We start from the raw sequence: 22,837 nt of genomic DNA on the forward strand, positions 1-22,837 counted from the left end.
TCCGAGAGGCACAGACGAGACCCTCAGCCAATCAGCGCCGAGCCGGCTTCGCGGCCAATGGGAGGCGCTCTCGGCGCTCTGGTCTCCAGAATCGCCCGGAGGGAGTTGGAATTAACTCTCCCGGCCCCGCCACCAGCGCCCGGCCGCCGACTCCGGCTCCGGAAAGGGGTCCAGAGGCGAGGGGCTTTTGTCATTGGCGGGAAGAGAGGTTGAACCCTGGGTTCCCGAACGTACACAGAGGCCCAGCGCGGAGGCAGCAATCCCCCACTGGGGTGCTGGGACCGCCCCCCGGGTGGGCGGACGGCTCCCTTCTTTAGCTTCCTACCCCGGGTCGTGACTGGGTGAGGTCGCCTAACATCAGGGTGACGCCCTGCTCAGTGCAGGCGTAAGGAGAGCCCGGAAGCCGCTGCCCGGCCCCCGGGGGGGAGAGGGACACACCTGCGCGGCGGGACCTGTCTCCTGAGGCTGGTGGTGCAGCAGGTTCTAGCGCCGGGGCGTGGCTGGCCGCGGGCGCCGAGGGAGGGAGGCCTGAAGATGGAGGAAGGAACTTGGTTAAATCCTTAGGCTCTTTTGCGCCTCACAGCAGCCGGGCGGAGAGGGCAGCGCAGGCCTCGGCGGGGTTTAGGTTGCAGAGAGCCAGCAGGTAGTGGGAGACCCTGAAATTCTAGACTCCTGTCTTTGCTCATGAGTTTCCTAATGGTTAATCACAGAAGAACTTCCGAGAAAGAGGATTGGGGAAACTAGCTGGGAAGGGCCAGCTCAGGGAGAAGGGTTAAAGGAGGCAGGGAGACAGGGGATGTCATCTGGGAGGGAGGAAGAGGCAGAGGGCGCACTTGTGTGAGAGGCAGCCACCAGACTTAGTTAGATTCCCTTTTCAGTTCCAGTGGATCTTACCAGCTGGATGGCCTCGGGGAAGTTACTTAGCATCTCAGAGCTCCCTTGCAAAATGAGAGTTACAATATGTATTGCGCGTACCTGAAAGTGTTGGTCTTGTACTCGGTGGGCAACAATCAGGTTTCTTGAAAAGAGCTGTCAGACCTCTGAACCGGCTGCCTGGAATGCCCTTCCCAGGCTTCTTGTGGTGATCTCCAAGTCATGAAGCTTTTTACAAATTCTCTACAGTCACTCTCATTTGGTTAATGATTTTTGTTGTTGTTCATTTTTGAAGCAACGTCTCGCTGTGTCACCCAGGCTGGAATGCAGTGGCATGAACACAGCTCACTGCAACCTTTGACCTCATGGGCTCAAGGAATCCTCCCGCCCCAGCCTCCGAAGTAGCTAGTACTGTTACCGGAAAGGGGTTCCCGTCTACACCCCAAGGGAGGGTTCTTGGATTTCCTGCAAAAAAGAATTCGAGGGGAATCCATACAGTGAAAGCAAGTTTATTAAGAAAGTAAAGAAGTAGGCCGGGCGCAGTGGCTCACGCCTGTAATCCCAGCACTTTGGGAGGCCGAGGCGGTCGGATCACGAGGTCAAGAGATCGAGACCATCCTGGCTAATATGGTGAAACGCCATCTCTACTAAAAATGCAAAAATTAGCTGGGCTTGGTGGTGTGTGCCTGTAGTCCCAGCTACTCGGGAGTGTGAGGCAGGAGAATTGCTTGAAGCTGGGAGGTGGAGGTTACAGTGAGCCGAGATCGAGCCACTACACTCCAGCCTGGCCACAGATCGAGACTCCGTCTCAAGAAAAAAAAAAAAGAAAAAAGAAAAGAAAGAAAGAAAGTAAAGAAAGAAAGAATGGCGCCTGTAATCTTAGCTACTCAGGAGGCCGAGGCAGATAACTGCGAGGCGGAGATTGTAGTGAGCCGAGATCACGCCAGGGCGACAGAGCGAGACTCCATCTCAAAACAAAGGAGACTGGGCACGGTGGCCCACGCCTGTAATCCTGGCACTTTGGGAGGCCGAGGCGGGAGGATCACCTGAGGTCGGGAGTTCCTGACCAGCCTGACCAACACGGAGAAACCCCATCTCTACTAAAAATACAAAATTAGCCGGGCGTGGTGGCGCATGCCTGTAATCCTAGCTTTTCGGAGGCTGAGGCAGACGAATCGCTTGAACCGGGGAGGCGAAGGTTGTGGTGAACCGACATCTTGCCATTGCACTCCAGCCTGGGCAACAAGAGAGAAACTCTGTCACAAAGCAAAAAAGAAAGAAAAAAGGAATGGCTACTCCGTAGGCTGAGTAGCCCCAAGGGCTGCTGGTCGCCCATTTTTATGGTTACTTCTTGATTATATGCTAAACAAAGGGTAGATTATGCATAAATTTTCTGGGGAAAGTGGTGGGCAATTCCTGAACCTGAGAGTCCCTGCCCTTTTTAGACCATATAGGGTAACTTCCTGACATTGTCATGGTATTTGTAAACTGTCATGGCACTAGTGGGAGTGTCTTTTAGCATGCTAATACATAATTAGCATATAATGAGCAGTGAGGATGACCAGAGGTCCCTCCCTTGGCCTTGGTTTTGGTGGGTTTTGGCCAGCTTCTTTACCACTACCTGTTTTATCAGCAAGGTCTTTATGATCTATATCTTGTGTGGACCTCCTATCTCATCTTGTGACGTAGAATGCCAAACTTTCTGGGAATGCAGCCAGTAGGTCTCAGCCTTATTTTACCCAGTCCCTATTTGAAATGGCTCTGGTTCAAATGCCTCTGACAGTACCACAGGCACATGCCACCATGCTCAGCTAATTTTTTTTTTTTTTTTTTGGTAGATACAGAGTCTCACTATGTTGCCTAGCCTGTTTGCAATTGTTTACTTTCTGACTTCTTCATTAGACTGAGTCTCCCTGGGGGCCAGCTCTGAGTTAGGGCTATCTCACCAGTTTGCTGCTAAGTCTTTAAGCCATAGGATGAGGCAAGATGAGTATCCTCTGGGAATAGAGAGCAACATAGAGCAGATGATGGGGCTCCTTACTTCCTTAGGAGGAGCTCTCAAAGGGTCTCCCAAACATTTCTAAGGAATACTCCCCAAATGCTACCAGCTGGGTGATTTTGTCATTGTTTTAAATCTTGAGTTCACACAGGGCATGGTGGTGTGAACCTGTAATCCCAGTACTTTGGGAGGCTGAGGCAGGCAGATCACTTGAGGTCAGGAGTTTGAGACCAGCCTGGCCAACATGGTAAAACCCCATCTCTAATAAAAATACAAAACTTAGCTGGGCGTGGTGGCGGGTGCCTGTAATCCCAGCTTTTTTTTTTTTTTGAGACGGAGTTTCGCTTTTGTGACCCAGGCTGGAGTGCAATGGCGCAATCTCGGCTCACCGCAACCTCCGCCTCCTGGGTTCAGGCAATTCTCCTGCCTCAGCCTCCTGAGTAGCTGGGATTACAGGCACGCGCCACCATACCCAGCTAATTTTTTGTATTTTTAGTAGAGACGGGGTTTCACCATGTTGACCAGGTTGGTCTCGATCTCTCGACCTCGTGATCCACCCGCCTCAGCCTCCCAAAGTGCTGGGATTACAGGCTTGAGCCACCGCGCCCGGCCTATCCCAGCTATTCTGGAGGCTGAGGCAGGAGAATCGCTTGAACCCAGGAGGTGGAGGTTGCAGTTAGCCAAAACTGTTCTACTGCATTCCAGCCTGGGCAACAGAGTACAAGACTCCGGGAAGAAAGAAAGAAAGAAGAAAGAAAGAGAGAAAGAGAGAAAGAGAGAAAGAGAGAAAGAGAGAGAGAGAGAGAGAAAGAAAGAAAGAAAGAAAGAGAAAGAAAGAAAGAAAGAAAGAAAGAAAGAAAGAAAGAAAGAAGGAAGGAAGGAAGGAAGGAAGGAAAAGAAAGAAAAAGAGAAAGAAAGAAAGAGAAAGAAGGAAGGAAGGAAGGAAGGAAGGAAGGAAGGAAGGAAAGAAAAGAAAAGAAAGAAAGGAAAAGACATCTAAATTCTCTAGCCCTAAACTTCCTAAACCAGAAATTCTGGACATGGGGCATGGGCACTCTGTTTCACCAAGCCCTTTTTAAATCTTTAACACTAGATGCCCTGGAGATGGACATCTTTTATGTTTTGTTTTGTTTGAGCCAGGGTTTTGCTCTGTTGCTCAGGCTGGAGTAGAGTGGCATGATCAGGCCTGGCCTAAGATATACGTCTTTGAAGGTGTTAATTTTTAAAAAATAAGTTTAATTTTTAGCTGAGCACAGTGGTTCACACCTATAATCCCAGCATTTTATGGGAGACTGAGGTAGGAGGATTTCTTGTGCCCAGGAGTTCAAGACCAGCCTGGGCAACATGGCGAGACCCCCATCTCTACAAAAAATACAAGAGTTCCCCAGATGTGGTGGTGTGTGCCTATAGTCCCAACTATTTTTTTTTTTTTGTGATGGAGTTTCACTCTCTTCACTCAGGCTGGAGTGCAATGGTGCAATCTTGGCTCACTGCAACCTCCGCATCCCAGGTTCAAGGGATTCTCCTGCCTCAGCCTCCTGAGTAGCTGAGATTACAGGCATGCACCACCACGCCCGGCTAATTTTGTACTTTTAGTAGAGACAGGGTTTCTCCATGTTGGCCATGCTGGTCGAACTCACAACCTCAGATGATCCACCTGCCTTGGTCTCCCAAAATGCTGGAATTTACAGGCATGAGCCACCGCACCCGGCCCTATAATCCCAGCTATTCATATTTAGGTGACTGAGGCAGGAAGATGGCTTGAGCCCAGGAGGTTGAGGCTGCTGTGAGTTATGGTAATATCACTGCACTTCAACCTGGACAACAGAATGAGACCTTGTTTCAAAATAAATAAATAGATAGAAATAAGTTAAAATTTTAGAACAGTGTTTTTTTTTTTTTTGAGACGGAGTTTCGCTCTTGTTACCCAGGCTGGAGTGCAATGGCGTGATCTCGGCTCACCACAACCTCTGCCTCCTGGGTTCAGGCAATTCTCCTGCCTCAGCCTTCTGAGTAGCTGGGATTACAGGCATGTGCCACCATGCCCGGCTAATTTTTTGTATTTTTAGTACAAAAATACATGTTTCACCATGTTGACCAGGATGGTTTCGATCTTTTGACCTCGTGATCCACCCGCCTTGGCCTCCCAAAGTGCTGGGATTACAGGCTTGAGCCACTGCGCCCGGCTTCTTTTTTTTTTAAGACGAGGTTTCACCATGTTGGTCAGGCTGGTCTTGAACTCCCAACCTCAGGTGATCCACCCCCCTTGGCCTCCAAAGTGCTTGGATTACAGGCGTGAGCCTCCAAAGTGCTTGGATCACTACGCCCGGCCTTTAGAACAGTTTTCTAGACCAAGCCTCATGGTGCATGCCTGTAGACCCAGCTCTTTGGGAGGCTAGGGCTAGAGAATTGCTTGAGGCCAGGAGTTTGAGACTAGCCTGGTCAAGACAGACCTTATCTCTACTAAACCAAACCAAATCAAACATTTTATGACCACCTTAATTTTATGAACATCTTTTTTTTTTTTTTTTTTTTTTGAGATGGAGTCTTAGATCAGGCTGGAGTGCAGTGGCACAATCTCAACTCATTGTAAACTCTGCCTTCTGGGCTCAAGCAATTCTCCTGCCTCAGCCTCCTGAGTAGCTGGGACTACAGGTGCATGCCATCATGCTCAGCTAATTTTTGTATTTTTAGTAGAGACAGGGTTTTACCATGTTGGCCAGGATGGTCTCAATCTCCTGACCTTGTGATCCCGCCACCTCGGCCTCCTAAAGTGCTGGGATTACAGGCGTGAGCCACCGCACCTGGCCATTTTTAAAAAATATCTTGTGCAGGAAATTATAAAAGTATTATGAGAGTTCTCACATATTCCATATCCTCCACATCCAGTTTTTTTCTATTATTAATATAGCATATTAATAGTATTGCCCAGGCTAGAGCGCAGTGGCACAATCTCGGCTCGCTGCAACCTCTGACTCCTGGGTTCAAGTGATTCTCCTGCCTTACTCCTAAGTAGCTGGGATTACAGGCGTGCACTACCGCGCCCAGCTAATTTTTGTATTTTAGAGACAGGATTTTGCCATGTTGACCAGACTGGTCTGGAACTCCTGACCTCAGGTAATCTGTCTGCCTCAGCCTCCCAAACTGCTGGGATTACAGGTGTGAGCCATCTCGTCCGGCCTGGAGTCCTTTTATATGGGATATTGTCTACTTCCCCATTATTTTTTTAGCCATTTATTTAATCAGTATGGACTCATGGATATTTATACTTTGGATTAAAATCCAATATGCTTCGTATATACTTCCAATATACTTTTCTAGCTCATTTGGTTCTAGTTTTGGCCTTTGAGAGCTCTTTCTGTTGGCTCCTGTGTCTCTTTGACATACCCTCATTATTTTTTTCACATACAAGTTTTTTTTTTTTTTTTTAGACTGAGTTTTGCTCAAGTTGCCCAGGCTGGAGTGCAATGGTGCAGTCTCGGCTCATTGCAACCCCAGGTTCAAGCGATTCTCCTGCCTCAGGCTCCTGAGTAGCTGGGATTACAAGCATGTTCCACTACGCCTGGCTAATTTTGTATTTTTAGTTTCACCATACTGGCCAGGCTGGTCTGGAATTCCTGACCTCAGGTGATCCACCCACCTTGGCCTCCCACAGTGCTGGGATTACAGGTGTGAGCCACCACATCCAGCCCACACAGAAGTTTTTTTTTGGTTGTTGTTTACAGATGTGGAGTTTCTCTCTTGTTGCCCAGGCTGGAGTGCAATGGTGCAATTTCAGTTTGTCACAATCTCAGCCTCCTGGGTTCAAGCAATTCTCCTACCTCAGCCTCCCGAGTGAAAGTTTTTAGTTTATTAATCTTCTTGTGAAAAATCCACAATGGCCGTAGATAATGTCATTATAGCACCATTACCCCTTCAGCTTTTTGCCAGCACCAACACTGGCCTTTGCAGTCCCCCTGAGTTTCTTCATTCTGGTCTTCTATTCCTTTATTTGTTTTCTTGAGGCCTTTTTCTTCTCATCCAGGCATATCTTGCAAGTCAACATTTGGTTTCATTTTTCTTTGCATAATCCAGTGAATCATAAATCATGCCAAAGCCAGTTGTCTTGGCACCAAAATGAGTTCTGAATCCAAATACAAAAATGAGGCCAGGTGCAGTGGCTCATACCTGTAATCCCAGCACTTTGGGAGGCAGAGGTGGGCAGATCACCTGAGGTCAGAAGTTTGAGACTAGCCTGGCCAACATTGTGAAAGCCTGTCTCTACTAAAAATATAAAAATTAGCTGGGTGTGGTGGCAGGCCCCTGTAATCCCAGCTACTAAGGAGGATGAAGCGGGAGAATCACTGGAACTCAGGAGGGGGAGAGCGGAGTGAGTCAAGATCTCGCCACTGCAGTCCAGTTTGGGCAACAGAGGGAGGCTACTTCTGGAAAATAAATAAATAAATAAATAAATAAATAAAATTAAAATTAAAATTAAATAAATAGCCGGACGTGGTGGCTCACACACTTTGGGAGGCTGAGGCGAGTGGATCATGAAGTCGAGATTGAGACCATCCTGGCCAACATGGTGAAATCGCATCTCAACTAAAAAAAATACAAAAATTAGGCCAGGTGTGGTGACTCACACCTATAATCCCAGCGCTTTGGGAGGCCTAGGTGGGTGGATCACCTGAGGTCAAGAGTTCGAGACCATCTGGCCAACGTGGTGAAACCCCGTCTCTACTAAAAAAAAAAAAAAAAAAAAGCTGGCATGTGTGGTCCCAGCTACTAGGGAGGCCGAGGCAGGAGAATCACTTGAACTGTGAAGGTGGAACTTGCAGTGAGCTGAGATCATGCCACTACACTCCAGCCTGGATGACAAAGTGAGGCTCCATCTCAAAAAATAAAAATAAATAGCCAGGCAAGGTGGCTCATACCAGTAATCCCAGCACTTTGGGAGGCTGAGGTGGGTGGATCACCTGAGGTAGCGAGTTTCAGACCAGCCTGACCAACATGGTGAAATCCCATCTCTACTAAAAATATAAAAATTAGCTGGGCGCAGTGGTGGGCCCCTGTAATCCCAGCTACTCAGTAGGCTGAGGCAGGAGAATTATTTGAACCTGGGATGCAGAGGTTGCAGTGAGTCAAGATGTGGCTAGTACATTGCAGCCTGGGTGACAGAGTAAGACTCCTTCTGAAAAAAAGAAAAAGAAAAATAAATAAAAAATGAATGAATAAATAAATAAAAACTTATAATCAGGCCAAGTGTGGTGGCTCGTGTCTGTAATCCTAGCACTTTGGGAGGCTGAGGCAGACAGATCCCAAGGTCAAGAGATTAAGACCATCCTGGCCAACATGGTGAAACCCTATTTTTACTAAAAATACAAAAGAAATCTGCAGGTAGACAAGCATGTTAAAAAAAAGAGACAAAAAAATACAAAGAAAAATTAGCTGAGCATGATGGCACACACCTGTGGTCCCACCTACTAGGGAGGCTGAGGCAGGAGAATCACTGGAACTTGGGAAGGGAGGTTGCAGTGAGCTGAGATTGTGCCACTGCACTCCAGCCTGGGCAACAGAGTGAGACTCTGTCTCAAAACAACCAACCAACCAAACAAACAAACAAAACAACCTTATAATTAAGCCCAAGGTCATCTAGATTTTCTCCTGTGTTTTCTTATAGACATTTAATACTTTCACTTTTTACATTTAGGTTTATAATCCATTTTGAGTTAATTTTTGTAAATTATGTGAGGTCTGGGTTTGGTTTTTTTCTCTCTTCTTCTTCCTTCTTCTCTCTTTTTTTTGAGACAGAGTCTTGCTCTGTTGTCCAGGCTGGAGCGCAGTGGTACAATCTTGGCTCACTGCAACCTCCACTTCCAGATTCAAGCAATTCCTCTCTGGAGTAGCTGGGGTTACAGGTGTGTGCCACCACGCCTGGCTAATTTTTTTGTATTTTTAGTAGAAACAGGGTTTCACCATGTTGGCCAGGCTGGTTTCCAACTCCTGACCTCAAGTGATCCACCTGCCTCAGCCTCCAAAAGTGTTGGAATTACAGGCATGAGCCACCATGCCCTCCTCTTATTCCTTGTTCCTTTTCCTCCTCCTCATCCTTGTCCCCTTCCTCCTCCTCCGCCCCAACACCTCCTCCCTCCTCTTCCTTCTCCTCCTTCTTCCTCTGCCTTTGGTCCTTTGTAAAAAAATCAGTTTTCTATATTTGCGTGGCTCGATTTCTGGGCCTGCTCTTCTGTTCCCTTGATCTGCATCTAGTCTTTGACCAATATCATACTGTCTTGATTTATTGTAGGCTGTTATCATTTTTTCCTGGGTGTGAATGTCCTAAGTTAGATTTGAGAGGAGTTGTATGGAAAACATAAACGTCCCCAGGTGTCTGAAAGAAGGGGTAGTACCACAGAGAGGGAGGGAGAAAGACACCCAGGCTTGGAGGGCAGGGGGCTGCATCTTTTTTTTTTTTTGAGACGGGGTCTCGCTATGTTGCCCAGGCTGGAGTGCAATGGCTATTCACAGGAGTGATCCCACTACTGATCAGCACGGGAGTTTTGACCTGCTCCGTTTCCGGCCTGGGCGGGTTCACCCCTTCTTACGCAACCTGGTGGTCCCCCTCTCCCGGGAGGTCACCATATTGATGCCGAACTTAGTGCGGACACCAGATCAGCATAGCGCACTACAGCCCAGAACTCCTGGGCTCAAGAGATCCTCCCACCTCAGCCTCCTGAGTAGCTGGAACTACAGGCACGCGGGCGGGCTGTGTCTTTCTTGCCTCCTCTTTGGTGGCCTAGACACTGATGGGTTCATTTTGGCTGCTGACCCTGCACCCGAAGTGCTCAGCCTCCACCTAGTGGCGGTGTGGAAGAATCGTCTGTGTGTATCCTCTCACCTGGACCAAAACCTGTATAAATTCCCAGAGCAGCAGGGCACGGTGGCTCACGCCAGTAATCCCAGCATTTTGGAAGCCTGAGGCGGGTGGATCACAAGGTCAGGAGTTCAAGACCAGTCTGGCCAACATGGTGAACCCTGTCTCTACTAAAAATACAAAAATTAGCCAGGTGTGGTGGTGGGCGCCTGTAATCCCAGCTACTCGGAAGACTGAGGCAGCAGAATTGCTTGAAACCGGAAGGCGGAGGTTGCAGTGAGCAGAGATCTTGTCATTGCATTCCAGCCTGGACAACAAGAGCGAAACTCCACTTCCTCCATTTCAAAAACAAAAAAAAGAAAAGTTCCAAGAGCAGGCCTGCTTTTTCTTACTGCCCCCTTCCTGATTTATCACCCTTCACAGGCAGGCTATCTACATTAACAGCTTTCTGGGCAGAAATGAGGCCCTGGTGTTCTGTGCTTCATGGAAGATTCTGCTGGACTTCCAAGTCCTGGCCCTACCGGAGGCAGTTGAACTCAACATTTCTTTTATTTGAAATTCCCTTTATGGCCGGGTGCGGTGGCTCACATCTGTAATCCCATCACTTTGGGAGGCCAAATTGGGAGGATCATGAGGTCAGGAGTATGAGACCAGGCTGGCCAACATGGTGAAACCCCATCTCTACTAAAGATACTAAAAATTAGCTTGGTGTGGTGGTGGGCATCTGCAATTCCAGCTACTCGGGTGGCTAAGGCAGGAGAATTGCTTGAACCTGGGAGGTGGAGGTTGCAGTGAGCTGAGATTGCACCATTGCACTCCACTGGGCAACAGGGCAAGACTTTGTCTCAAAAAAAAAAAAAGCTCCCTTTATAAAAGGGATTGTTTTGGTGTTAAGTGACAGAAATCCAACCCACACTAGCTTTCCAAAAGGGAACTCACTGACCCATACAACTGAAAACTCCAGACACAGATATTACTTCAGGCCATCAGAATAAGGCAGCAAATCTGTCTCTCTCCACCTCAGCCATATATTGGGTTTTACTCTCAGGACACCTCATTGATGGCCACTAGTAGCTCTAGGCCCATATTCCACCAGCTTGGCATCCTCAGTGGAAATGTAACTGCCCAGTGCACTCTTCCTGTCCTCTGTACAAATAAAGACCACGGCATTGTCAGGCGTGGTGGCTCACGCCTGTAATCCCAGCACTTTGGGAGGCTGAGGCAGGTAGATCACCTGAGTTCAGGAGTTTGAGACCAGCCTGGCCAACATGGAGAAACCCCATCTCTACTAAAAATACAAAATTAGCCAGGTGTGGTGGCGCATGCCTGTAATCCCAGCTGCTCAGGAGGCTGAGGCAGGAGAATCGCTTGAACCCAGGAGTTGGAGGTTGCAGTGAGCCAAGATCGTGCCATTGCACTCCAGCCTGAGCAACAAGAGTGAAACTCCATCTCAAAAAAAAAAAAAAGACCATGGCATTGCAGTACAGAAATTTAATTGACATGAGGTCTGCCATGCCATGTGTGAAATTGAATTAGTTATTACTCAATCTCCCGGAAACTTTAGAGACTGGGGTTTTTGATAATTTGGTGGGTTGGGGGTCAGAAAGTGGGGAGTGCTAATTGGTCAGGTGGGAGATAAAATCATGAGGAGTTGAAACTCTTCTTTTTTTTTTTTGAGATGGAGTTTTGCTGTTGTTACCCAGGCACGATCTTGGTTCACCGCAACCTCCATCTCCTGGGTTCAAACGATTCTCTTGCCTCAGCTTCCTGAGTAGCTGGGACTACAGGCATGCACCACCATGCCCAGCTAATTTTTGTATTTTTAGTAGAGACAGGGGTTTTACCTTGTTGACCAGGATGGTCTCGATCTCTTGACCTTGTGATCCACCCGCCTTGGCCTCCCAAAGTGCTGGGATTATAGGCGTGAGCCACCGCGCCCAACCAGAAACTCTCCTCTTTTACTGAGTCAGTTCCTGGGTGGGGGCACTAAATCAGCCAGTTTTTCCTTCTGGGTGTTGCCAGCTGATCCTTTGAGTGCAGGGTCTGGAAAATATCTCAAGCATTGATCTTAGGTTTTACAGCAATGATGTTATCCCCAGGAGCAATTTGGGGAGGTTCAGAGTCTTGCAGTCTCTAAACCAAAATTTTTTTTTTGAGACAGAGTCTCGCTCTGTCACCCAGGCTGGAGTGCAGTCACCCTATTTTGGTTCACTGCAACCTCTGCCTCCCAGGTTCAAGTGATTCTTGTGTCTTAGCCTCCCAGGTAGCTGGGACTACAGGTGTGCATCACCACGCCGTGGGTGGGAGACCCTGCAAGTGCTGAGGCAAGGGTCTGAAGCCTCAGCCTGTTCCCATATGAATACAGAACTAGAAAAGAATTAGAGATATACTTACATAGTTATTCCTATATATAATCATGAATAATCACATAGTTATTCATATGGAATCACAGAAATATATATACTCAATATAATCTTTTAATCTCACTAGTGATTATCAGGTTATGAAGCATGGAATTGAGGTGACATTGTGAACAAAGTGATCCTAAGGCAAGATGCTCTAAGCCCTCTACGCCCACATAAGGGCTGCTGGAGGGTGCCTTGGCTGTGCGGCAGCAGCGGCTGCGCTGGGAAAGCACCTGCTGTTTAGTCAGCTAGGGAAGGAGACATCCAAAATGTCCGAGACATCTCCTTCCCTGGGGGAGTTAGGAGAAAACTGTGCTTCTCCAAGCTCTTGTTGTAGGCCTGACGGCTGTCAGGGAGACCCACAGACATCCGGGGGCTTAACTGCCTCTATGTGATGCTGTGCTTCAGTGGTCACGTTCCATGTCTACTTTCAAGTTCTGCTTCTACACCTGGTCCCTCCTTTTCTTAAAAGATAGAATCAGTAATAGTAACATAAATTTTAACATCTTTGTTCTTTCTTGACAAGCATGAAGAAGCGCTGATGCATTAGGTTTTCTCTTCGCCTTGGTTACTTGAAAGACCTGGGCCCCTATCTCCAAGACAGGTGGTTTACCTGACCCTATCACTGACCACCATTACCTCACCCTACCTACTCTGCCCCCTGCTTTGTACTCAGTAAAAGTCAGAGTGTCCAGGCACTCAGGGCCACTGCTGGACCCTGTGCTTTTGTTGGCAGTGGACCCCCGGGCCCAAACTCTGTTTTCTCTTTCTCAGTGTCTTGTGTCTTTTATTTCCACAGTTTCTTGTCTCGGAACCAGTAGAGAGGGGCTCATAGGACCCTGTAGGGCTGGACCCTACACCATGCCCAGCTAATTTTTATATTTTTAGTAGAGATGGGGTTTCTCTGTGATGGCCAGGCTGGTCTCCAACTCCTGGCTTCAAGTGATCAGTCTGCCTCAGTCTCCCAAAGTGCTGGGATTACGGGCGTGAGCCACCCCTCCCAGCCATAACTTCTAATCTTATAACTAATTTGTTAGTCCTGCAAGAGCAATCCAGTTCCCAAGCAGAAAGGGGGTTTGATTTTGGAAAGGGCTGTTATAATCTATGTTTCAAAGCTAAACTATAAACTAAGTTCCTCCCAAAGTCAGTTCTGCTCATGGCCATGAATGAACAAGGACAGCTTGGAGATCAGAATCAAGATGGAGTCAGTTGGGTCAGCATTCTTTCATTGAACTAATTTTCTCATTTATGATTTTTGCAAAGGTGGTTTCAGAAAGAACTTTTTGGTTATTGATGAATTTGGCCATTTGGGATGAGAAGAATTGGGTTTTTGTTTTTTTGTTTGTTTGTTATTTGAGACAGGGTCTCACTCTGTTGCCCAGGCTGGAGTGCAGGGGCGTGATCACAGCTCACTCTAGCCTTGATCTCGTGGGTTCAAGTGATCCTCTCGCCTCAGCCTATCAAGTAGCTGGGACTACAGGTATGGGCCATCATGCCCAACTAATTAAAAAAAAAATTTTAGAGACAAGGATCTCACTTGGTTGCCCCCAGGCTGGTCTTAAACTCCTGGGCTCAATCTATTTTCCCATCTTAGTTTCCCAAAGTGCTAGGATTAGGTATGAGCCCCTGCATGGAGCCTGCTTGTTTTTTGAGACAGTCTCCGTCATCATCCAGGCTGGAGTACAATGGTGTGATCACAGCTCATTGGAGCCTGGAGGGAGGGATTGTTGTAGCCATCTTTCTTTTTTTTTTGAGACAGAGTTTTGCTCTTATTGCCCAGGCTGGAATACAACGTCATGATCTTGGCTCACTGCAACCTCTGTTCCCAGGTTCAAGCGATTCTCCTGACTCAGCCTCCCAAGTAGCTGGGGGATTACAGGTACCTGCCACCACGCCTGGCTAATTTTTTGTATTTTTAGTAGAGACGGGGTTTCACCATCTCTACTAAAGATGAAGTTTGGCCAGACTGGTCTCAAACGGGTCTACTGGTCAGACGGGTGAGCCACCTCACCCGGCCTTATATGGTGATTTTTATAGATCTGAAAAGTCATTGTTTTCATCTTTGCTTTGGGTAGTGGGCCCAAGGTAGCCTCTTTGTCAGGAAGGTTAGACTATTCTCAGTATGGCTCTAGGGAACTTTAAGCTACTCCGAAACATGCTCTGCTGTCTTTGGTAGTGGGGGAAATTTCTTCCCAACAGATAGACAGATGAAAACCTCCAGGTGGCGGGGAGAGGAAGAGGAGATAAACCTAGACCACATCGAGAGGACAAGGGCAAGGTCCAGGAGCTTGCCCAACCATCTCATTCCTCTTCTCTTCCTCACATTCCCCCTTCAGGTCTGGAGCAGTTAATGCAGTGCTAAATGCTATTCATGTTTGCAGCAAATAAGCAGTACTCAGTTTTTTGAGATGGCGTTACACTCTTGTTGCCCAGGCTGGAGTGCAATGTTGCGATCTTGGCTCACAGCAACCTCTGCTTCCTGGGTTCCAGCAATTCTCCTGCCTCAGCCTCCTGAGTAGCTGGGATTACAGGCATGCACCACCACGCCCAGCTAATTTTGGATTTTTAGTAGAGGTGGGGTTTCTCCACGTCAGTCAGGCCTATAGCAGTACTTTTTAATGATCTCTTTAAAGGTTATTTTTGCAAGTAGCAAAAGTAATAAAGATGCTCCCATTTCAGTAAAAAGAAAATACAACAGGCTACACATACAAATCTAGGTTTCTTTCTTTTTTGAGACAGGGCCTTGCTCTGTTGCTCAGGCTGGAGTGTAGTGGTGTGATCACAGCCCACTGAAGCCTCAACCTCCCAGGCTTAATCAATTCTCCCACATGAGCTTCCCTAGTAGCTGGGACTACAGGTGGACATCACCATGCCTGACTAATTTTTGTGTTTTTTGTAGAGATGGGTTTCACCATGTTGCCCATGCTGGTCTCAAACTCCTGGGGTCAAGGGATCCTCCCACTTCAGTGGGAGCCACCACACCCAGCCTTTAGCCTTCTTGGTAGAGTGTGGAGATTCTTTGAAAGAAGTACTCTCCCTGGATGCCTAAAAGGATTTAGAAGCTGGGCGTGGTCTCTCACGCCTGTAATCCCAGCACTTTGGGAGGACTAGGTGGGTGGATCACCTTAGGCCAGGAGTTCAAGACAAGCCTTGCCGTTATGGTGAAACTCCATCTCTACTAAAAGTACAAAAATTAGCCAGGCGTGATGGTAATCCCAGCTTCCTGGGAGGATGAGGCAGGAGAATCGCTTGAACCTGGGAGGCTGAGGTTGCAGTGAGCTGAGATTGCACCACTGCACTCCAGCCTGAGCAACAGAGTGAGACTCGATCTCAAAAAAAAAAAAAACAAAAAAAGGATCTAGGGGTGAAATTGTAACCACCCACAATGGATTAACCTTGCTTGCTGCCTGGACAGAGCCAGTTTATCAAGACAGGGGAATGGCAATAGAGAAAAAGTAATTCGTACAGAGGCAGCTGTCTGGGAGACCAGAGTTTTGTTATTACTCAAATCAGTCTCCCTGAGCATTTGGGGGATCAGAGGTTTTTTTTTTTTTTTTTTTTGAGATGGAGTTTTGCTCTTGTTGCCCAAGCTGGAGTGCAATGGCACGATTTTGGCTCACTGCAATTTCTGCCTCCCCTGTTCAAGCCATTCTCCTGCCTCAGTCTCCCAAGAAGCTGGGACTAAAGGCAAACGCTACCATGCCCAGCTAATTTTTGTATTTTTAGTAGAAACAGGGTTTCACCATTTTAGCCAGGCTGGTTTTGAACTCCTGACCTCAGGTGATCCACCTGCCTCGGCCTCCCAAAGTGCGTGAGCCACCGCGCCTGGCCTGTCCATGGCTACTTTAAATCTTTTGTAGAGACAGGGTCACATTACCTTACCTAGGCTGGTCCTCCTACCTTGCCCTCCCAAAGTGCTGGGATTACAAGGGTGAACAACCACGCCTGGCCCCCTGTAAATGTATATCCATCCACCTGGAGGAGACAGACTCCAAGTCTGTCCCTCTCTTCTCATTCCCCTCCCCTCCCTTCCCCTCCCCTCTCCTCTTAGTCCTACCTCCTGGCCCTCCCCTTTTCCCTTTTCTCCCTCCTATAACACACACACACACACACACACACACACACCCAACACAATGGCTGGGTGGGGCTGAGGAACTGGCTTCCTCCGCAGAGATCTCAATCTGGCCCTGAGTGCCCGCCCCAGAAACACAGGAACAGACACTTGGAGACTTCAGCCCCTCATTCCTTGTTCCAAGGGGCAGACAGGACAGGCTGAAATAGCAACTGATTCCAAAAAATAAAGGTAAATTTATGGGGACCTACTGCAGAATTAGGGAGGGAAGCCTGCGGGAGGGTCCCTCCATGTGAAATAGGGCTTGGCTCACACCCAGCTGAAGAGACAGGTGGTTGTGCAAGTCGTGGGAGAGATGGTGAGACTCACCGTGGAGGGATCTCTTAGCTGAGACAGTGGCGTCCAGACAGCCATGCCGCCCAGCCAAGCTCTGTGCCATCGCTGCCCTGTCTTCACCCCCACCCCATCCACCTCTCCCCTGTGAGTCCCTATCCACACAGCTGTGGAGGTAGAACTTGCGCACATACTTTCCATGCCTGAATTTCAGCTTTTCCCTGGATCCCGTTAATCTCTGAGACCCTGGATACCTCTGTCTACCGGAGCCCTGGGTGATGTGCGCATGTGGAGAGTGGTGTGGTTTGGGGGGGGGGGGGGGTGTGTCCGGTTGGGAGGTAGATCCGATTCCTGTTTCCTGCCCCTACTCACTCAGCCCTGGGAGGTGACTGAGAGTGGAGGGGATTCGAGGGTGAGTGCTTGGGGCCCGAGTACCTGGGTTCCTGAGTGGGGGGTAGGGAAGGAAGTAAATGCAGGAACCTGAGGGGGATGGGGTCCCTGAGGGCCAGGGGCTGGGGAGGAGCTGGCCAGTGGTCAAGACCACTTTGCTTAGTGACTTTCAGCCAGAACACAGAGGCCACTGAGCTGCAAGACTCATCATCTACAACCCCCATGTCTCCCCCACATCATTTCTCAAGACACAATCTGCGGCTTGGAGGGGTCTGACTCTCCTGCTGACCCCTGATGAGAATTTGAGGTTCCCCTCTCCCCAGTCTGACCCTGCACTCTTCTTGGTATTACAGCCTCCTTCCTCGAGGGAGGAGGAGAAACCCAGGCCCCAGCGTCCTGGCCTGACTGGTCCTCTCCTTCAGTCTCCTCTCCCAGCCGTCTCCCCAGGCCTCCTGCAGGACCCAGGCCTGTGCTGGGCCTCTCTCTGTGACCAGACTTCAGGGCAGGCAGGGATGATTGGACACAGGACAGGAGAGACTGTGCCAGGGCCTTCTCATCTCTGGGGGTCAGAGGCTCCAGGAATCTTGATGGCAGGAAAAGGAGACTAAAAATAATCCGGAAAGGGAGAGTCCAGAGAGAGGAACTGGGAAAGGGGGGGCGGAGGGCCGGTGGAGCAGAAAAACAGTGATGCATCCCTCGCAGCCCAGGTCCAGCAGACAGGACAGGCGCTCGTGGCACTCAGACCGAGACAGCACAGGACACACATCGCACAGCCACCCTGGCACTGCCATCTTGGACACTCACACCGAGCACTGCCTAACAGGCCACACGCCACACACTGGACACTCCACGCTCCCCTTGCACACCCACGTGGCAAGCACAGAACTGGCACACTCACAACACACCATGCCACCCCCCACACAAACCTCCACAACGCCCTCCACAGACACACGGTTCAGCAGGCAAACTCGGAGCGGCTATACTAGCAAGGGAATCCCCCCTTATTGAATTTGATGGATTCTCTGGAACCCCTACACCAGCCTTCCCTCCTGACTTCAAGATCCTGCCTTCCAGTGGTCTCAGTTTACCCACCCTGCAAGGCACTAAAGCTCTTTCTCTTTCCCTCCCTCCTCTTCAGGGGATGACTCCAGCAGAACGCCCCACTCCTTTGAAGAGTGCAGAGGAAGATGTCAATGCAGTCCCTTCCTGCAGCGACACCCCCTACGCAGAAGCCCCCTCGGATTATCCGCCCCCGCCCTCCTTCTCGTTCCAGGGCTGCCCAGTCCCCAGGGCCTCCTCACAATGGCTCCTCTCCACAAGAACTTCCCCAAACCTCCAAAGTTGCACCAACCCCAATGTGCACCCCCATTTTTTGGGAGCCCCCAGCCGCATCCCTCAAGCCCCCTGCTCTTTTGCCTCCCTCAGCTTCTAGGGCCAGCCTTGACTCCCAGACTTCCCCAGACTCACCTTCTAGCACCCCCACACCCAGCCCAGTGTCCCGGCGCTCCGCCTCCCCTGAATCTGCCCCCCGGTCCCCAGTTCCCCCACTCAAGCCCTCTGGGTCACCCCGCATGCCCCTACTCCCCATGGCGGGGGTCCCGGCCCAGAATGGCTCTGCCTCAGCCCCTGGCACTGTGCGGAGGCTGGCTGGCAGGTTTGAAGGAGGTGCTGAAGGCAAGGCTCAGGCTGCAGATGCCCTGGAGCCGGGTCTTCAAGTGGGAGCAGATGTGAATGGGGAGAGAGAGGGTCCCCTCACTGGGAGCGGGTCCCAGGAGAACAGTGCTCCAGGTGAGTATGCGGGGTTGGGTGACCTCAATTCACCCATCTTCTTCATTTTCAGTGTTTCAAGGCTAACAACTTTCAGGGGTACCTTTTCAAAAATGGATTTAATGTTTGGAATATCTGGTTTCTGTATGTTGGGATTTGAAGAGAGTTGGGGTGGAGGAGATTGACAGATGCCTGGGGCTGGACCTTGATGTTGCCCTTGCTGGGCAGATTAAAGACAGAGGCAGCCTGGGTGGGGTGGGGCCGGGCCCCAAGGGCTTTCTCCTTAGGATACCTGTCTCCCGCAGATGCTGGCCTGGCCTGCCCTCCTTGCTGCCCCTGTGTCTGTCATGCCACCCGGCCTGGCCTGGAGCTCAGATGGGTGCCTGTGGGGGGCTATGAGGAGGTTCCCAGGGCCCCCCGCCGGGCATCCCCACTACGGACCTCTCGCTCCCGCCCCAACCCTCCAAGTGTTGGTCACCCAGCTGTGGTCCTCACATCCTACCGTTCCACTGCCGAGCGCAAACTCCTGCCACCTCTCAAGCCTCCCAAGCCAACTCGTGTCAGGCAGGACGCCACCATTTCTGGGGACCTCCCACAGCCAGATCTCGATCTGCCTTCTGAAGATGGAATCCAAACAGGTGCAGGGCCTGGGGGAGTGGACCTCTCGAGGGTGAGCGGAAAGGGGAGAGGCAGGGGGGACTAAAGCCCAACAAACTACAACCCCCAACAGGCCCTGGGCTCTTTGCTTCTCTACCAGCTACTGCTCTGGTGCTGATGAAAGTTGCTTTTAGTTTTTAGCTTTTTGCAGTGGCAGTATCGTAGCCAATGAGGTTCACCCAAGGCGCGATTATTGCTGATTGAAGACTTTTCCCAATACCCCACCATGACGACTTGAAATATTGTTGGCATTGGCAACTTTTGGCAGTCTCTGTGGGAACTGAATAAAACAAACAAGCAAACAAAAAACAAAAACAAACAAATAAAAAAAGAAAGTTGCAGTTTTTATTGTAACAGTCCCTGCTGGGGCTGGAGTCAAAAGTCCTGGGCTGGGGATCTTAGAGGTTTTTTCTCTTCACTCTGGCTTCTCTTTCCAGGAGACAGTCCTGATGAAGCTCCTGGGAACACTCCTCCAGCACCTGTGGAGGGGAGGTACCGAACACCCCCACCCCTGCCTACTCCCTGCCACTCTCCCTACCATGCCTCTACCTGAGGGCAGACTAGCCTTCAGCTCCAGCTAAATCCCACCTCCACAAAGTTGAGGGGACAAAGGCCAGGGCCCTAGAGGTAAGTAGCCCTTGTTTTGAATCCCAGCTCTGGCCCTTATAGATTCTGTGACCTAATAGAAGGCCAGAGCAGGCCGGGTGCGGTGGCTCACACCTGTAATCCCAGCACTTTGGGAGGCCGAGGCGGGTGGATCATGAGGTCAAGAGATCGAGACCATCTTGGTCAACATGGTGAAACCCCATCTCTACTAAAGATACAAAAAATTAGCTGGGCATGGTGGCGCGTGCCTGTAATCCCAGCTACTCGGGAGGCTGAGGCAGGAGAATTGCCTGAACCCAGGAGGCAGAGGTTGCAGTGAGCCGAGATTGCGCCATTGCACTCCAGCCTGGGTCACAAGAGCGAAACTCCGTCTCAAAAAAAAAAAAAAAAAAAAGAAGGCCAGAGCGGTGGCTTATGCCTATAATCCCAGCACTTTGGGAAGGTGAGGCAGGCAGATCACCTGAGGTCAGGAGTTTGAGACCAGCCTGGCCAACATGGTGAAACCCCATCTCTACTAAAAATACAAAATTAGCTGGACATGGTGGTGCATACCTGTAGTCCCAGCTACTTGAAAGGCTGACGCAGGAGAATCGCCTGAACTCAGGAGGTGGAGGTTGCACTGAGCTGAGATTGTGTCATTGCACTCCAGCCTGGGCAACAAGAGCAAAACTCTGTCTCAAAAAAAAAAAAGTCTTTAACCTTCCTGGGGCTCAGCATTCTCATCTGTGAAATGGGGCTAAGCATAGGAACCACGGCATGGAATCATGGGGGTATGATATTGTGAAGAGCCGGGCCCAGAGTAAGTGCACCATCTTAACTCCCTTCCCTCACCTTGAGCTTCTATGGCAATTATTGTCTGAAAATCTATTTGGTAATCATGACCGCCTCTTCTATGCTATCCAGGCTTGTTAATTATCTCAGATTCACCATTGCTGTCAGAAGTTATCTGGGTCCATTCATTTATTCAACAAACATTTACTAGTGGTTTTTAGCTTGGGCGAATGGGGGTGTGATGATGCTGAGGACCAGAGCGGGGCAGATGGGGGCTGCAGGTGCTGGTGGGAGGTGTGAGAGTTGTAGTGCATCATGTTGAGCTTCCTTGACACACAAATAGAACGTTCCAGACAATGGTTGTGACGTGAGGGTTGAGGAGGAGACTCAGAAGTCTTTGGTCCACAGTGGTTGAGATAAGAATAGGGCCTACTTAGCTCAGGGGGTCCTCTCTAGATGGCACATAAAAAGATCTGGAGTTTGGGCTGGGCAAAGTAGCTCATGCCTGCAATCCCAACACTTTGGAAGGCCAAGGTGGCAGGATTGCTTGAGGCCAGGAGTTTAAGACCAGCCTGGGCAACACAGTGAGACCTTGTCTTCCCCACTGCCCCAAGAAAAACCCCAAAAAACCTGAAGTTTGATGTGGGGAACCATCAGGGTCCTTACATCCAACCTGCATGTGGGTTGCCCTGTCCAGCATGGGGACAACAGGCATCCTTGCGGTGGCAGCAGTGGTGGCCCTGGGGACTCCCTTCCCTTTCTTTCTCCACAGAGAAGAGGAGGGGCTAGAGGTGCTGAAGGAGCAGAATTGGGAGCTGCCCCTGCAGGATGGTGAGGGCCTCTGGACCTGAGGGTCCCTGCTGTGACCATCAAGCAGTGGGGAAGGGTTTGGGGGCACTGGGCTTCCCTGAAGTGCTATGTCTGCCTTCTAGAACCTCTGTACCAGACCTACCGAGCAGCCGTGCTGTCAGAGGAGCTGTGGGGGGTCGGTGAGGATGGGAGTCCTTCTCCAGCAAATGCTGGAGATGCACCCACCTTCCCACGACCCCCTGGACCTCGTAACACCCTGTGGCAGGAGCTTCCGGCTGTGCAAGCCAGCGGCCTTCTGGATACCCTCAGCCCCCAGGAGAGGCGCATGCAGGAGGTGAGAGCTGGACATGGGAGATGGGAGGAGGGTGCTGGGGTTGGGCTGCATGGGTCAGGCATAGGGGACTGACACGACTGCCCGCTCTTCTTTCTAGAGTCTTTTCGAGGTGGTGACATCGGAGGCTTCCTACCTGCGCTCCCTGCGGCTGCTGACCGACACTTTCGTGCTAAGCCAGGCACTCCGGGACACGCTCACCCCGCGTGATCACCACACACTCTTCTCCAACGTGCAGCGAGTCCAGGGAGTCAGCGAGCGGTCAGTGGCTTCCCATCCTTCCTGGGAAACTGGCCTTAGGTTGCTGGGCACGCCCTTTTCTCTCTCCCCAGCCCAGGTCTTTACTTCTGCGGGTTCAGTTAGTTCCCAGCTCTTCTCTCAAAAACGCGGGAGACCTGGCTCTCTGCCCCGCCCCATTGCTCGCTTCCCCAATTCCTTCAGGTTTCTAACGACGTTACTGTCCCGTGTGCGCTCTTCCCCGCACATCAGCGACCTGTGTGATGTGGTGCATGCCCATGCCGTGGGGCCTTTCTCGGTGTATGTGGATTACGTGCGGAACCAGCAGTATCAGGAGGAGACCTACAGCCGCCTCATGTGAGTGTCCCGGGGATGGGGAGGAAGCTGGGGAGAGGGGTGGGCCAAGGCCCACAGCAGGCTGGGGCACCAGGGTCTCCAGGCAGCCGCTAGCCACGCCTGCTTCTGCAGGGACACCAACGTGCGCTTCTCCGCGGAGCTGCGCCGGCTGCAGAGCCTCCCGAAGTGTGAACGGCTCCCGCTGCCGTCCTTCCTGCTACTGCCCTTCCAGCGCATTACCCGGCTTCGCATGCTGCTGCAGGTACCTGTCCCGGCTGCGGCTGTACCTGCCCCACCAACCCATCGGAGAACTCTCCCGAGGGCCTCTTGCCCAGCTATTACCATGCCCGACTCCACTTTAGGCATAAAGGCAGGGCGCGGTGGCTCACGCCTGTAA

The 22,837-nt window shown here is 50.4% G+C and overlaps 1 protein-coding gene and 1 non-coding gene across 10 annotated transcripts in view; both read left to right on the forward strand.

Moving 5' to 3' along the window:
- Positions 1 to 315: 315 nt before the first annotated feature.
- The window catches only part of ARHGEF15 (Rho guanine nucleotide exchange factor 15), a 30,022-nt gene continuing 7,500 nt past the window's right edge, over positions 316 to 22,837 (forward strand). For 4 of the 9 annotated variants that reach the window (XR_004743188.3, XR_004743189.3, XM_035299988.3 and 1 more), the window contains exons 1-9: positions 16,333 to 16,433; positions 18,064 to 18,713; positions 18,998 to 19,330; positions 19,787 to 19,841; positions 21,499 to 21,557; positions 21,659 to 21,870; positions 21,968 to 22,128; positions 22,309 to 22,461; positions 22,573 to 22,702. Coding sequence is in view for 7 of the 9 variants with exons in the window: in XM_035299988.3 (XP_035155879.1) it covers positions 18,113 to 18,713; positions 18,998 to 19,330; positions 19,787 to 19,841; positions 21,499 to 21,557; positions 21,659 to 21,870; positions 21,968 to 22,128; positions 22,309 to 22,461; positions 22,573 to 22,702 (1,704 nt within the window). In the remaining 2 variants the exon portion in view is untranslated. Of the gene's footprint in view, positions 481 to 16,332; positions 16,434 to 16,749; positions 16,816 to 16,905; positions 16,948 to 18,063; positions 18,714 to 18,997; positions 19,331 to 19,786; positions 19,842 to 21,498; positions 21,558 to 21,658; positions 21,871 to 21,967; positions 22,129 to 22,308; positions 22,462 to 22,572; positions 22,703 to 22,837 lie in introns of those variants that run through there. The other 5 variants (XM_035299989.3, XM_035299993.3, XM_035299991.3 and 2 more) reach the window with 3 other exon arrangements.
- On the forward strand, positions 19,489 to 19,628 carry LOC118154149 (U4 spliceosomal RNA). The gene has a single exon (XR_004744046.1). It is a non-coding gene; the product is annotated as a U4 spliceosomal RNA (small nuclear RNA).

This window comes from Callithrix jacchus, chromosome 5 (assembly GCF_049354715.1).
Source record: "Callithrix jacchus isolate 240 chromosome 5, calJac240_pri, whole genome shotgun sequence".
Lineage (NCBI taxonomy): Eukaryota > Metazoa > Chordata > Mammalia > Primates > Cebidae > Callithrix > Callithrix jacchus.